Source organism: Spinacia oleracea, chromosome 6, assembly GCF_020520425.1.
Source record: "Spinacia oleracea cultivar Varoflay chromosome 6, BTI_SOV_V1, whole genome shotgun sequence".
In the NCBI taxonomy this organism is placed as follows: domain Eukaryota; kingdom Viridiplantae; phylum Streptophyta; class Magnoliopsida; order Caryophyllales; family Amaranthaceae; genus Spinacia; species Spinacia oleracea.
In genome coordinates this window covers 10,612,753-10,626,341 of record NC_079492.1, presented here as the reverse complement: position 1 = coordinate 10,626,341, position 13,589 = coordinate 10,612,753, and the positions used below count along the sequence as shown (strand labels likewise).

General features: G+C 35.0%; 2 protein-coding genes across 2 annotated transcripts; one reads left to right on the top strand and one right to left on the bottom strand.

Annotated features, from left to right (window-relative positions):
• Nucleotides 1-1,203: 1,203 nt before the first annotated feature.
• Nucleotides 1,204-6,377, top strand: LOC110797103 (cysteine-rich receptor-like protein kinase 6). The gene is made up of 7 exons (XM_022002198.2): nt 1,204-2,125; nt 3,636-3,767; nt 3,885-4,003; nt 4,728-4,938; nt 5,027-5,264; nt 5,609-5,759; nt 5,847-6,377. The coding sequence occupies exons 1-7, from the start codon at nt 1,279-1,281 to the stop codon at nt 6,165-6,167; spliced, it is 2,019 nt and encodes a 672-aa protein (XP_021857890.1). The 5' UTR covers nt 1,204-1,278; the 3' UTR covers nt 6,168-6,377.
• Nucleotides 6,378-7,274: 897 nt separating this feature from the next.
• Nucleotides 7,275-11,114, bottom strand: LOC110797090 (putative receptor-like protein kinase At3g47110). The gene is made up of 2 exons (XM_056831895.1): nt 9,020-11,114; nt 7,275-7,684 (listed from the first exon to the last, which is right to left on the bottom strand). The coding sequence occupies exons 1-2, from the start codon at nt 11,112-11,114 to the stop codon at nt 7,275-7,277; spliced, it is 2,505 nt and encodes an 834-aa protein (XP_056687873.1).
• Between the last annotated feature and the right edge of the window lie 2,475 nt (nt 11,115-13,589).

The following is a 13,589-nucleotide window of genomic DNA, read 5'->3' as shown; positions in this document are numbered from 1 at the left end:
TTCTTACGCGCCTCCCACCTTTTCGAGTCCGATTAGATTTTCATTTTATTTTTAGTTTATAAAAAATCGTAACCGCGAACCGTACCGAAAATCGAAAAAATCGACATAAATGAACGGTAAACCAAATCGAAAAAATAATATAAACGGTTACGTTAACCGAACCGGCAAAATTAACGGTGAAACGAGTCGATTACGGTTACAATTTTTGACAAAACGGTTAAGTGAATAAACCGAATTTTTTTTTTCAAAAAAATTATTCAATTTAATTTAGTTGGAGGTGACAAAATCACAAAATTATAGGTAAAGTATTTTAGTAAAAAATGTTTGTTTGTACACAACTAGCCCAATTAGTATACTTACTTCTTAGGCTCTTAGCCCATTAGTCATTTCTTGAAACAATAAGTAGTAATTTTGTTTGAACTTGATGAACTTGTATAATTTTAGACGTTGTTTAGACTTATTTTTGTTTGACTTGATCTTCTATTTCAAATTGTTATTTTTTGTAAAAAAATAATACGATAAATGTGATCCAAAATAAAAAAAAATGTAATAGCGGTTTATGGGTAACCGGGTAACCGTACCGAAATTGCGGTTAACCGTTTAAATAGTAACCGATTTAAACGGTACGGTTACGGTTCATGAAAATATCGAACCGAAATGTTTGATTTCCGAACCGAATTAAGTTTCGGGACGGTTAATTACCCATAAACACCCCTAGTAAGAAGAACAATCCTATGTCGTATCACCAGTAAATATGTTTGATAAACTAGCTAGCTTGTAGTCGTTCCACTTTGTAGATAATGCACCTCTTAAATTTCTGACCCACTATACAATATATCAGTAAATATGTTGAATATTGGCGAGCGTCCACTTTGAAGACCTTGCCTTTTACTGTATCTAAAAACATAGGAGCAAATTAAACAAGTGAATAGTGGAATTTGACGTGGTTTTTCCTCCACTTCACTTAGCTTCCTAGTGAACTAGTAATTGGGTTGGAAAATTCTATTCGAGCAATTCCAACAAAAGACTAATCATACAGATAATAGTCATCGGTCAACAATGACGACAACAAAAACGTTAGGGAAACGTTGCCAACAATAAAGTTTTAGAAAAGTTTGAAACAATACAAAAGGTTGCCGTGTTAATATTTCTTTGTGGGACCAAACCCACAAATTGAAAATTATTGTTGTTACTTGGAAGTTGGAAATTATCATTTTGAGTGGTGAAGGGGTTCTATAGTTTACTCATATACTTTGGTCGATATCTCAAACCATAAAAATGGGTAAAGAAATAAGATGGTTTTCGGTATTTTTATCCATCTATTTTCAAATTATCTTTTTGTTCATTTCCAAATCAGTAAACGCTCAGTGGGGAATATACTGCCCAAACGACACCATGTTCGCAAACAATAGTCAATATCAAGCCAATCTCAACACCGTCTTCCGTTACCTCTCCTCAAACGCTACCGACCCCACCGGCTACCATCAAGCGGTTTCCGGCCACGACAACCCAAATAGCGAGGCCGTCTATGGCCACTTCCTCTGCCAGGGAGACATAAACGCCAGTTCATGCCATGATTGCGTCACCGCTGCCACCACCACCGACCTACCTAAGAAATATTGTCCCAACGGAAAAGTTGCCATGATATACTACGATACATGTATGGTAAGGTACTCAAACCAATCATTTTTTGGTAAAATGGACGGGTGGCCAGCGTGGCCTATGTCGAACCAGAATAATGTAACTTGGAACATGACCCGTTTTAAGGAACTATTGTACAATATGATGTACAATGAGATTGCTAAACGTGCTCCAAATGGGTTGCATAAGAAATTTGCAACTGATATTGCAAATAATACAATCTTCCAAACAATATATGGGTTGGGTCAGTGTACACCGGATTTGACCCCTAGTGATTGTAATATATGCTTGGAGAATGGTATTGCGAAGTTGGAGTTGGCTCAGGGTTCACGATATTGGCAGGCTAGTTGTGTTGTACGCTACGAGATATATCCTTTTTTTGATTTATCAACGCTCCCGCCAACACCTCAACCGTTGCCACCGCCTCCGCCGTTGCCACCACCTCCACAACAGTCTCCCACCAGTAATTCTATCTACTCTGGAGGTACGTTAACTTTTGCCTCTTTATCCAAGTTATATACTATCTCTGTTTCAAAATGATATTTACACTTACTATTTGGACTGACTCCGGTGCAATGTTTGACTGTTAATATATCTAATTCTGTACGACAAATTTTTTTAAAAATTTGATATTTATAAAATACATTTTGAGAAGAATCTAGCAAGATATCTCATCATAATTTTTTATAGATATAATAATTTGAATTTATGGTCAAAATTTTGATTATTTGACACATTTTTCAAAGCGTAAATAATTTAATGAACGGAGGTAGTACAAGTAGTATTGTAGTCAAATGCTTTCTCGTCCAAGAAAAAATGTTACTCCACATTGTCCTAATCCAAAATACCCATTCTAGCTTAAACATTTTTTTTATGCAAGCACAATAGATTAAAAAGTTAAAGAGCTACAATAGTTTGTTCATGCAAATCTATCCTCCAAGAGTAAATCCGAAATAAAAATCGGGGTAGTTCATACGAAACTAAATCATAGCTAGCTACTACCTCCGTTTTAAAATAATTTTTTCCGTTTTAGTCTATTTCATTAATGTTCTTGACTCTTTGCTTTATTTTATTTTTGGACATGAAAATTTACTACTTACCCTTCTTTCCCCATAATATTTACAATTTTCTACCCAATTTTTATTACTCTATTTATTTTTTTTCTTACTTCCACCCACCTTCTTACACATTTCTCTTACTTTATCCATATTTTATTATATTCAAACAACTTTTCTACTTTTGTCTTAATATTTGAACAAACAATAACTGTAAAGATCTTTATGAAACGAAGATAGTATTACATTAGTGCACAACTATTAGTAGTACGATAGTAGTGCACCAGTTTCAACTTTCATTGGCCAAGAGTCCAAGACAGCTTGTCTGAAAAAATTGCCCTTGTTTATGTTTTGTATTCCCCACTGGGCGTTTACTGATTGAAATGGCTTGTAAGTAGACACTGTGGGCCGGCTGAGGTGATAATTTTCTAAAGATGGTTTGGTTCGAATCGTACTTCGATCTGAGCCCACATGTTTGTGCCCGAAAGGATCCAACCCACGCAAAGTCCACTTCTATTGTGTCGGATCGGGTCACAAGTTTCAAAAAGTGTGTACCAGGCACGGCCTAAGCGGCTAAGCCCACATGCTCTCGTAGCGAGCTGGCCATCGTGCCTAAGCCTAATTTCACTGTGGTATGTCATGTCGGGTTAACCTGTGTCTTTCCTTTTCGTGCTTTTTCCTAAAAATACGGTCTATCATAGCCCACGACTTTGTGTCCATGTCGAGCCTTGTGGTGCCCCGGGCCGGCCCGGCCACTGTCATCCATTAGTTTTTCTTTGTTTGTGTATAGGTCTACCCACTACATACCCGTTATTTTTCAGACTGGGCCAACAACCAAATCCGATAATGAGCTGAGTGGCCTGACTAATTTATATAGTTGCCTCCGATTATTATGTAAACATTGATGTTTCTCATTTAATGTAAAATGTATCTATGCAGGGAAAACAATCTCAACGAAGGTGATTGTCGCCGTCGTCGTCCCCTCATTGGCCGTCTTAGTGGCATTAGTCGTTGTAAGCATTTGTTGCCCGAAATACAAGACAAATAAGGAGTATGACATCGCAAAATATGGTAAGTGAGCTGATTAAATTCTCTATCAATTAACCTATGATTGGAAAAATAAAAAATTGCATAATTGATCTTTTTTTTTTAATGGCTACGTTATTATTTCTTTGAATGATGTTGAAGGTGATGATTTGCCAACCGTTGAGTCTCTGCAATATGATCTAGCAACGCTTCAGTCTGCAACAAATAACTTCTCAGATGAAAATAAATTGGGTGAAGGTGGATTTGGTAGTGTTTATAAGGTAAAGAACAATATTTTCTCATTAGATGATTAGAGGTTGTTGGTACAATGTGATAATTAAATTTAGACATACCGTATACTATTTCTTAGTATTATCACCTACGAATTAAAATGTTGAAATCTAATGTTACCCACGTGTGACTTGTCCTATATTGGAGAAATTATAGAGAAAAGAAAATGCATGCTACCTCTGTTTCATAAAGATCTTTACGATTATTATTTGCAAAAATATTAAGACAAAAGTAGAAAAATTGTTTAAATACAATAAATTATGAATAAAGTAAGAGAAATGTGTAAAAAAGTGGGAGGGTGTAAGAAAACAAGTGAATTAATTAAGAGAAAGTGAATGAAAAATTGTAAATATTGTGGGGTAAGAAGGGTAAAGTAGTAAATTTTATGTCCAAAATAGTATAAAATAAAATGTAAAGAACATTATGAAACGGACTAAAACGGAAAGTGTAAAAATCACTTTAAAACGGAGGTAGTACCAAATTACTTCCTTTGTTTAGAACTAAAATGCTATTAGATCCCATGTCTGTTGGGCCTTTCAAAGTTGGGTATTGAATTTGGATGTCCATTCTGAATGACGGATTATAATACTTTCTGGTGTGATCTAATTTGAGGAGACTCAAACTACTCTCACTATTGTCAATTGATTTTAACGTGAAACAACGTACAATTCATTAAGAAAATGACCGATTTAAATTTCTACGTATTTTCAACAGGGTACACTATCAAACGGGCAAGAGATAGCAGTCAAGAGGTTGTCTAAGAACTCTACTCAAGGAGTACAAGAATTCAAAAATGAGGTCTTAGTAGTAGCCAAACTTCAACACCGGAATTTAGTGAAGCTATTGGGATTTTGTATTGAAGGGAAAGAAAAGTTACTGGTGTATGAATATTTGCCCAACAAGAGCCTTGACTGTTTTCTTTTTGGTACAATATACTTCCTTCATTCCTTCATTATCATAAAGATTCGTCTAAAACTTTCGATAAGTCATACTGTGGTACGCGTAATGTGCAGATCTTGAAAATGAAGGAATACTTGACTGGGGTACGCGTTACAAAATTATAAGAGGCATAGCTCGGGGAATGCTTTATCTCCATCACGATTCTCAACTAAAAATTATACATCGAGATCTTAAGGCAAGTAATGTCTTGTTGGATGCCGACATGAATGCCAAAGTTTCAGATTTTGGCATGGCAAGGATTTTTGTTGTGGATCAAACCCAAGACAACACCAACAGGGTTGTTGGAACACAGTGAGTACAGTTCCATATTAGAAAGTACGAAGAAAAAATACTTTTACTACAAGAATTTGTATCTTTAATGAAAAATCCCTTCGCAGAAGGCAAGCCTTTTGCGATGGGATAACAACAAAACAAAGACGGGAACAACCGTCGCAAATTTCTTTAACGGCGGGTTAACGACGGAATTTCCAATTGATGGCGGCCCCATTTTATGACGGGTCCGCGACAGGAAATATTGTCGTTAAACAACGATTATTGCCCTTTAGCGACCGTATTTCCCGTCGTTAATGGTACAATTTCTTGTAGTGTTTCCGTTAATTTCTAAAGGCACTCCTATAAAACGATGTCTCTTGCAGTGGCTATATGGCTCCAGAGTATGCAATGCACGGACAAATCTCTAACAAATCCGATGTATATAGTTTTGGCGTCTTAGTGTTGGAAATAATTAGTGGCAAGAAGATTACTTCATTTTATCTATCAGGCGAAGAACAAGACCTAATAAGCTATGTAAGTATTTTTCTTTTTCTTTTTCTTTTCTGATCGAAACAACGAAATAAAATGTGATTTGGCCTAATTTTATAACAAAATCTGCAGGCATGGAGACAATGGAGAGATGGCTTGTCTACGGTATTTGTTGATCCAACCATAAGAGATTCGTGCTCAATGGACGAAGTAATGAGATGCATGCATCTAGGATTGCTATGTGTTCAAGAATCTGCAGATGATAGACCGACTATGGCAACAGTAGTCCTTACTCTAGACAGTTATTCGATTACTCTTCCGGTGCCTGAAGTACCAAGTTTCTTCACTAAGAGTAGTGTTTCGAATAAGGAGATTGGTTATGATCAATCATCAGGCAAATCAGCACCGTGGTCGGCAAATGACGACTCAATCACTGAATTTGAACCTAGATAGATAAAAATATATATCTTTAACGACAACCTAATCCTCGGGCAATGCCTGTGATGATATTGTAGCGTGTAGGCCAGTCCAGTTCTCCTTGTTTTCTAGAATCCGAGGCACATATAATAATAAGTTACGTAGTACTACCTCCGTTTTAAAATGATCTTTATACTTTTCGTTTTAGTCCATTTCATGCACTCCCAGAATTTGTATCTTTAATGACAACTTAATAATGACGGGTCAAATATCCGGTCGGAAAAGACTTTCGCGACGGGGAGAATAACCAAACCAACACAGGAACAACCGTTGCAAATGTCTTTTACAACGGGTTAACGACGGGATTAACCATTAAAGACGGACCCCTTTTGTGACGGGTTAATTCGCGACACCAAATTCCGTCGTTAATCAACGATTATTAGCGTTTAACGACGGGATTTCAACGCTTATTGGCGTACTCGGTACGGTCCCATTTTAAATTAAACTTTTGACTTTTCAAAGTCAAATTTATAAAATTTCACTTTACTATTTAGTTACAGTAATTACTTACGAAATACATGAAATTATATAAATCTACATTAAATTAAAATTAATAAAACCTCTATATAATCTTGTTGAAATAAATATGATACTTTAGATAGAGTCTAGAGCACATAGGTTTGTCCTCAACACCGTTTATTGACTTATATAATGCTCAATCTCCATCATACATTCATACTTCTGCAGATTATGTATTAAAAATACGAAGTGAGTATAATGACAAAAAGTGTTATTGGGAAAAGAAATAAAAAAGTTTTATACTCCCTTAATACTTGCACCGCTTTCTTTTTCGGGGCGTCCCTTAATACTTGCACCGCTTCTATAAATGGAAATCTTTACCAATATTATATTATTTCTCACACTTACCTACTACCCCACCTACACCCCTATTTCCTACAAAAAATCATTTAAAAATCAACACCCCTCACTCACCACTCCTCACCCCTTACACATTTCCCACTAACTATATTAAAAAAAATACCACACTATCAACAAACACCCGTTAAATTAATAAGTCAATTCAAATGTCTTAAGCTCCGGATCGGTCAAACCGGTACGAGTATTAAGGGACGGAGGGAGTATTTATTTACCTCTTGGCAAGTTACGCCTAAGTCTGGGATTGCAAAGCATGTTTCTAGCGTTGAGCAGCTCACTCAAAGCCTCAGTTATCTTCATTCGGTCGTGTGGCATATGACTTGAGCAAGCAACTCCAATATTTACCACCAACATCATGCACTCCTCTTTTTTTTGCAGCATTGCTTGGATCCTTGGTTCTGTTTCGCCAGCTACGTCGTCACTTACATCCTCCATAAGTGTAGAGTCAACAATTTGCAACACCTGGTCAGGCAATGCTACCTTTGCATACATATGGAGGTTGAAGTCTTCCTTGAACATATTATCAGTCGGTCTTTTTCTTGTCATAAGCTCAAGCAATAGAATTCCATAACTGTATAAATCAGCCTCGGGGGATGCTTCACCTCCCAAGCCATACTCTAGGACAAAGAAATTCTATCGAAAGTTAAAACTTAAGAATAAACAAAACAACATCGTGAACCGTTTATGTTTGAATGTAACTTTTAAATATGGTCTGCATATCACGGAGTATTTTTGTAATAATAATTAGATTAGTTATTTCAATTACTTCAAGCATGTATTTAAAAATTCTAGTTTTAGTTAGCATTTCTTTACTTGCATATAATTTGTTAGTTTCTATCTTTGAGTCCTTGTTTACCCTACAAGAAATTGTATCATTAACGACGTGAAATCTCGTCACTAAAAGCTAATAATCGTTGATTAACGACGGGATTTTCTGTCGCGAACCCGTCATAAAAGAGGGTCGTCATTAGTGTAAAATCCCGTCCTTAACCCGTCGTAAAATAAATTTACAACAATTATTCTCGTCTTTATTTGGTTGTTATCCCCGTCGCAAAAAAAATTTGCGACGAGAATTTTAACATATTGTTATTAGGTTGTCATTAAAAATATACACAATTTTCTTTTGAAATTCGATTTGACAAAGCAAGGAATCAATTGTGATTATGTTCGGGAGCTTTAACTTTTAAGTAATCCAAGTATCTAACAAAAGAAACTATTTATTTAATGACAAAAAAGTTTCAAGCTATATCCTAGAATTCTAAACAAAACGTTTCAGGTACAGAAAGAGAATAAAATATATTTTGGTTATCTAATGCGCTAATTAATTAATTAAGATAAAGTTACATGGTAGATAAAGCGCAATTTAGAAGGTGAACCATGGTGCACATAGAGCATGGTGCACCTTAAGAACATTAGTATATAATTAAAAGAACATCTGGTTACGTAAAAAGAACATCGACATATATTTTTTTTATATTTTTAATAAATTGTGATTTTTTATAACAAAAAAGTAAAACATTATATTGCATGTTCTTTTGTCGTAGTGTCATGTTCTTTTATTTATGCACATGTGTTCTTTTGGTGCACATGGTGCACCATGCTCTATGTGCACCATGGTTCATAGTCCACGGATTGATAGATAAAGTTATATTGGAGTGGTATATTACGATGTGAAAGGGTATATTTCCTCTGTTCTTATTTACATGATACAATGGAGTTTTAGACACTATTTACACAAGCTCTTTTGACTTCCTTTTGTGATTTAAACATAAGAAAAAACGTAGTTGTGTGAGGTCTTATTAGATTCGTCTGAATAAATATTTTTAAAATATCAACTTTTTATAATTTTTTTTGATCCATAATTAGAGATATTAATGTTTGAAATCGTGCATTGACAAACGTGCCTAAATAATTGTGTCATTTAAAAAAGAACGGAGGAAGTATATAGTTACCTGGAGCAACATAGCCAAGAGTTCCCCTGACTCCACTTAAACTTGAACTGCTTTGTTTTGGGTGGAGGGGTTGACCAAGAACCTTTGCTAACCCAAAATCTGCTACATAGGCGACCATGTCATTATCAAGCAATATGTTACTTGGTTTAAGGTCGCAGTGCACTATCGAGGTTTCACACTCACATTGAAGATAGTTGAGTGCCTGAGCCACGTCAATGGCTATACTCACCCTTTGGAGAAGGCTGGGGTTACCTCTTTCATATAACCATTTATCAAGACTTCCATTGGGCATGAACTCATAGACAAGAGCTTTGAAATCATTTCTTTGATAATCTTGACTTGAGCAAACTGTTAGTATCCCAACCAGATTACGGTGACGAATATATCTCAATGCCTCACACTCTGCCATGAAACTCTTAGATCCACCTCGTTGTTGCAAGTTGAGAACTTTAACAGCAACTGTCCTTTCATCAAGCATCCCTTTAAACACGGACCCAAAAGTACCTGATCCAAGTACATTCGCTGGAGAAAACCCATCAGTTGCTTTGAATAGCATGCCGTAAGACACTTTCAAAAATGGCTCCTTTACTAATGCGGCCGAAGAGGTAGATTTTCGTTTCTTGATACGACTTTTCAAGTACAACCATATGCATGTGACCATAGAAAATACTCCAATAAATGAACAAATTATTGGAATTATTATTTTCGCCTTGAAAGAACGGGACATGCTTTTGTTTCTCCTAGCTTTCTCCACACATTTTGGTAGATTTAGCTCAGGGATTCCTCCGCAAAGCCTACTATTGTCAGCAAGAAATATTGCACTTGCATTTGCAAATATTCCTTTTGTTGGAACTCTTCCCTCAAAATTGTTGTGAGATAAGTCAAGATATGTTAATGGAAATGTAGACAAATATTCTAGAACAGGGCCTGAAAGATTATTATGGGAAACATCAACTATCAAAAGGCTTTTTAAAGAGGCAACTGATGGAGGAATTGGACCATGAAAAAAATTATGACCCATGTATAAATATTCAAGAGAGGCTAAGTTGCTAAAGACATCTGGAATTTCTCCGGATAAATTATTTTTAAAAATACCAAAAAGTACTAAATTTATTTGTTTGCTAATCTCCAAAGGAAGTGACCCTTCAAAACTATTATAAGACAAATCTAATTGAATAAAATTGGTATTCACAAAGAGGTCACTAGGCAAAGATCCATTTAATTTATTTTGGGATAGATCCATAACTAATAAGTTTACACAATTACCAAGGCTTGGCGGTATGTTGCCTTGCAATTGGTTATTGTCTGAGTAGAGCCGTCCCAAACGCGTTAAATTACCAAATGAATTGGGAATTTCACCTGTTAGTTTGTTCGACTGGATAACTAAATTCTCTAGCTTCTGAAGCCTCCCAAAGTCACGAGGAATGGTTCCTGTGAGTCCACAAAACCCCATATCTAAATATTTGAGGTTTATGAGATGACTAATACCTGGAGGAATTACTCCGGTTGTTGGATTGTTCCCAATTGCGAGCCCGGTTAAGGTAGTGGAAAAATTGGCCATAACTTTGGGTACTATTCCTGTAAAATGATTCCCTCGCACGTCTAGGGTTTCCAATATACTACAATTAACAAGTGTACTAATAAAGTTGATGTCACCTATAAGATTATTGTAAGAAATATCGAGCAAATTGAGGTATTTGAGGTGTCCAAGATGAAATGGGATGCTTCCTCTGAAGTTATTTTTTGACAGGTTAATATATTCAAGACTTGTGAGGTTTAGCATGGAGATTGGAAAGGGTCCCGAGAAAGAGTTACCCCCTAAATCAAGACAATACAGTTGAGGAAGTGTGAAGCCTACATTTTCTGGTATGGTTCCTTGCAACTGGTTATCAGTCAACTGCAAAAGTTGAAGGGAGGAAATGTTGAATATGGACCGAGGTAGAATACCTGACAGTTTATTTTCTGCAATTGTAACAACAGCTAGGCTTCTCATTCTAGAAATATTGTCAGGAATAGTTTCCTTGAAAGCGTTATAGAAGCCAACTAAGAATTCCAAGGAGGTAAGATTAGCTACTACCTTGAAGAGAGGTCCCATGAAATTGTTGGAGTAAACATATACTCCCTCCGTCCCTTAATACTCGCACCGGTTTGATCGGTGCGGAGTTTAAGACATTTAAATTGACTTATTAATTTAATGAGTGTTAGTTGATAGTGGGATATTTTTTATATAGTTAGTGGGAAATGTGTAAGAGGTGGAGAGTGGTGAGTTGAGGTATGAATTTTTAAATGATTTTTTGTAGGGAATAGGGGTGTAGGTGGGGTTAGTAAGTAAGTGTGAGAAATAATATAATATTGGTATAAGTTTCCATTTATAGAAGCGGTGCAAGTATTATGGGACGGCCCGAAAAGGAAAGCGGTGCGAGTATTAAGGGACGGAGGGAGTAGCCCTTTAAGGCCAGACACCGCTCCTAGTCCCATTGGTAACCTTCCTTGTAATTTATTGCGGCTTACATAAAGATATTGGAGGTTGATGCAACCCGATATGTTGGCTGGAATTTCTCCAGTGAGGCTGTTGTAGGCTGTTGTTGTGGAGATCTAGTTCTTCTAGTCTAAACAGACGACCAATCTCAGGTGGGATTCCGCCATGCAAATTGTTGTCTTGTAGAACAATCCCCCTCAGGAAACTCAGATTTCCAATGAAGGGAGATAAGGTTCCAGCCAAACCTCTTGCTGGAAGAAATAACACATTCACCCTCTTATCTTTAGCCCCGCAAATCACTCCCTCCCAAAAACAATGGTGACGAGAGCGATTCCAAGATCTCAAAACTCCCTCAGGATGATCCATTAGTCCACTTCTGATTGCTAACATTGCCATATGCTCCGTCTCATTTTGTCGATAACCAATACTACGGAAATGCAAGGCACTAGTTTCTGTAAGATGTTGCGTAACAATTATAGAAAGAAAGAGGGCAAGGGCTGGTAGTTTGGAAGATGGGATGGGTGGTTTTATCTTAAATGTTTTCATTTTTCTATGTGTTTGTATAACTTTAGAGTGTGTTTTCGAGCTTCTATTCTCATTCCCTTTTTATATGTAATTCACTACAAGTATTAGCGTATCTTTTTTCTCTATATCAATTATGCACCGCGATTTGCTCATGGCGGATTGAGGACAAGTCTTTGACAGGTACGACATACGGGAGACTTCCCTAACGTATTTCATCTATATATTACGGAGTATACTAAAAGAGAGGAAATCAATGCAGTGATGACAAATGTCATTACATGATTCGCCTCTCTTTTAATATAAATAATTAAGTTTAATAAAAAATTAAAGCAACAAAATTTTCAAATACCAATAATATCACGTAATTTGTGAATAACTTCCCAAAAAATAGGACTGAGATTTACATATACATAAAAAAAAAATCTATTACATAATCTGTAAATTGATTGCGAAAATGAGTCAAACTTATTATGGAAAATTACAAATGAAATGATATTGTTTTATCTTAGCCATAAGTAGCCGCTAATCTTTAACATTGTTTAAAATTGCAACAACATTTGCCAAAAAAATAGTTTATGAAACTTGATTAAAATAAGAAAACTTTTATATACTCATATACTTCATCTCTTTTCCATGTTATGAAGTATAAGGAGTACAGTATATGCTAATCTACTTGTACACTTGCGATAACCTTTGAGATAAAAATATTCCATGTTCCAATAATCCTTTTCATAAAATATTATAAAAAATGTATATAAAATATCTCATGTATTACATGTATATTCACTATATATGCTGTCCCTGAGATCACCCCTTGCAAAATTTTAGAAATTAAAGCCGGAGATTGTGAGACTTTGATTGTTGACAAAAGTTAGATAAAATTAATGCTTATTACATTTTTGTTTTCTTCTAAAACTTGATAATACTAATGCTTTAAGAGTCAAAATTACAGTTTAAATAATTAAGGGAATAAAATTCTTAATTTATCTCTTAAATTCCGCAATTTAGAACGAAAAATAAATTTCAAATGACATGCAATCTGACAAAAAACAAAAAAAATGCAAGAACCTAATATGTATGCATTCAAGTAAATTTTGAATTGACTATTAATTATAATTGACTGTGAATGAAGCTAATTAAGAAAATAATTGATTATAAATTTCATTCAATAAAATTGTCATCTAAAACAAAATCATATTGTTAAGAAAGTAATTATTTATTTAAGGAATAGACTTAAAAAAAAAACAAAGTAAATAAGTTAAATTGAAAATTTAGAAAAATAAGAAATTAAGGAAATAATCAATAAATATAACTTATGATAAAATTTTCTAAAAAAATTTAGATTAAAATTAATGTTGAGATTCATCTCAAACTAAAAAAAATAGTTAAAATTGTGCAACTATTTAAAAATGGTGGTAGTATTGTAATAAAAATTAATATGTATTAATATGTTTGCAACAACATAAATATTTTGAATATGCTAATGTAAAGGATTTCAATATCACTTATATATAAATTTTCGTGCAAATTTAACATTTTGATATGTAAACCGTGCATCACACTTTA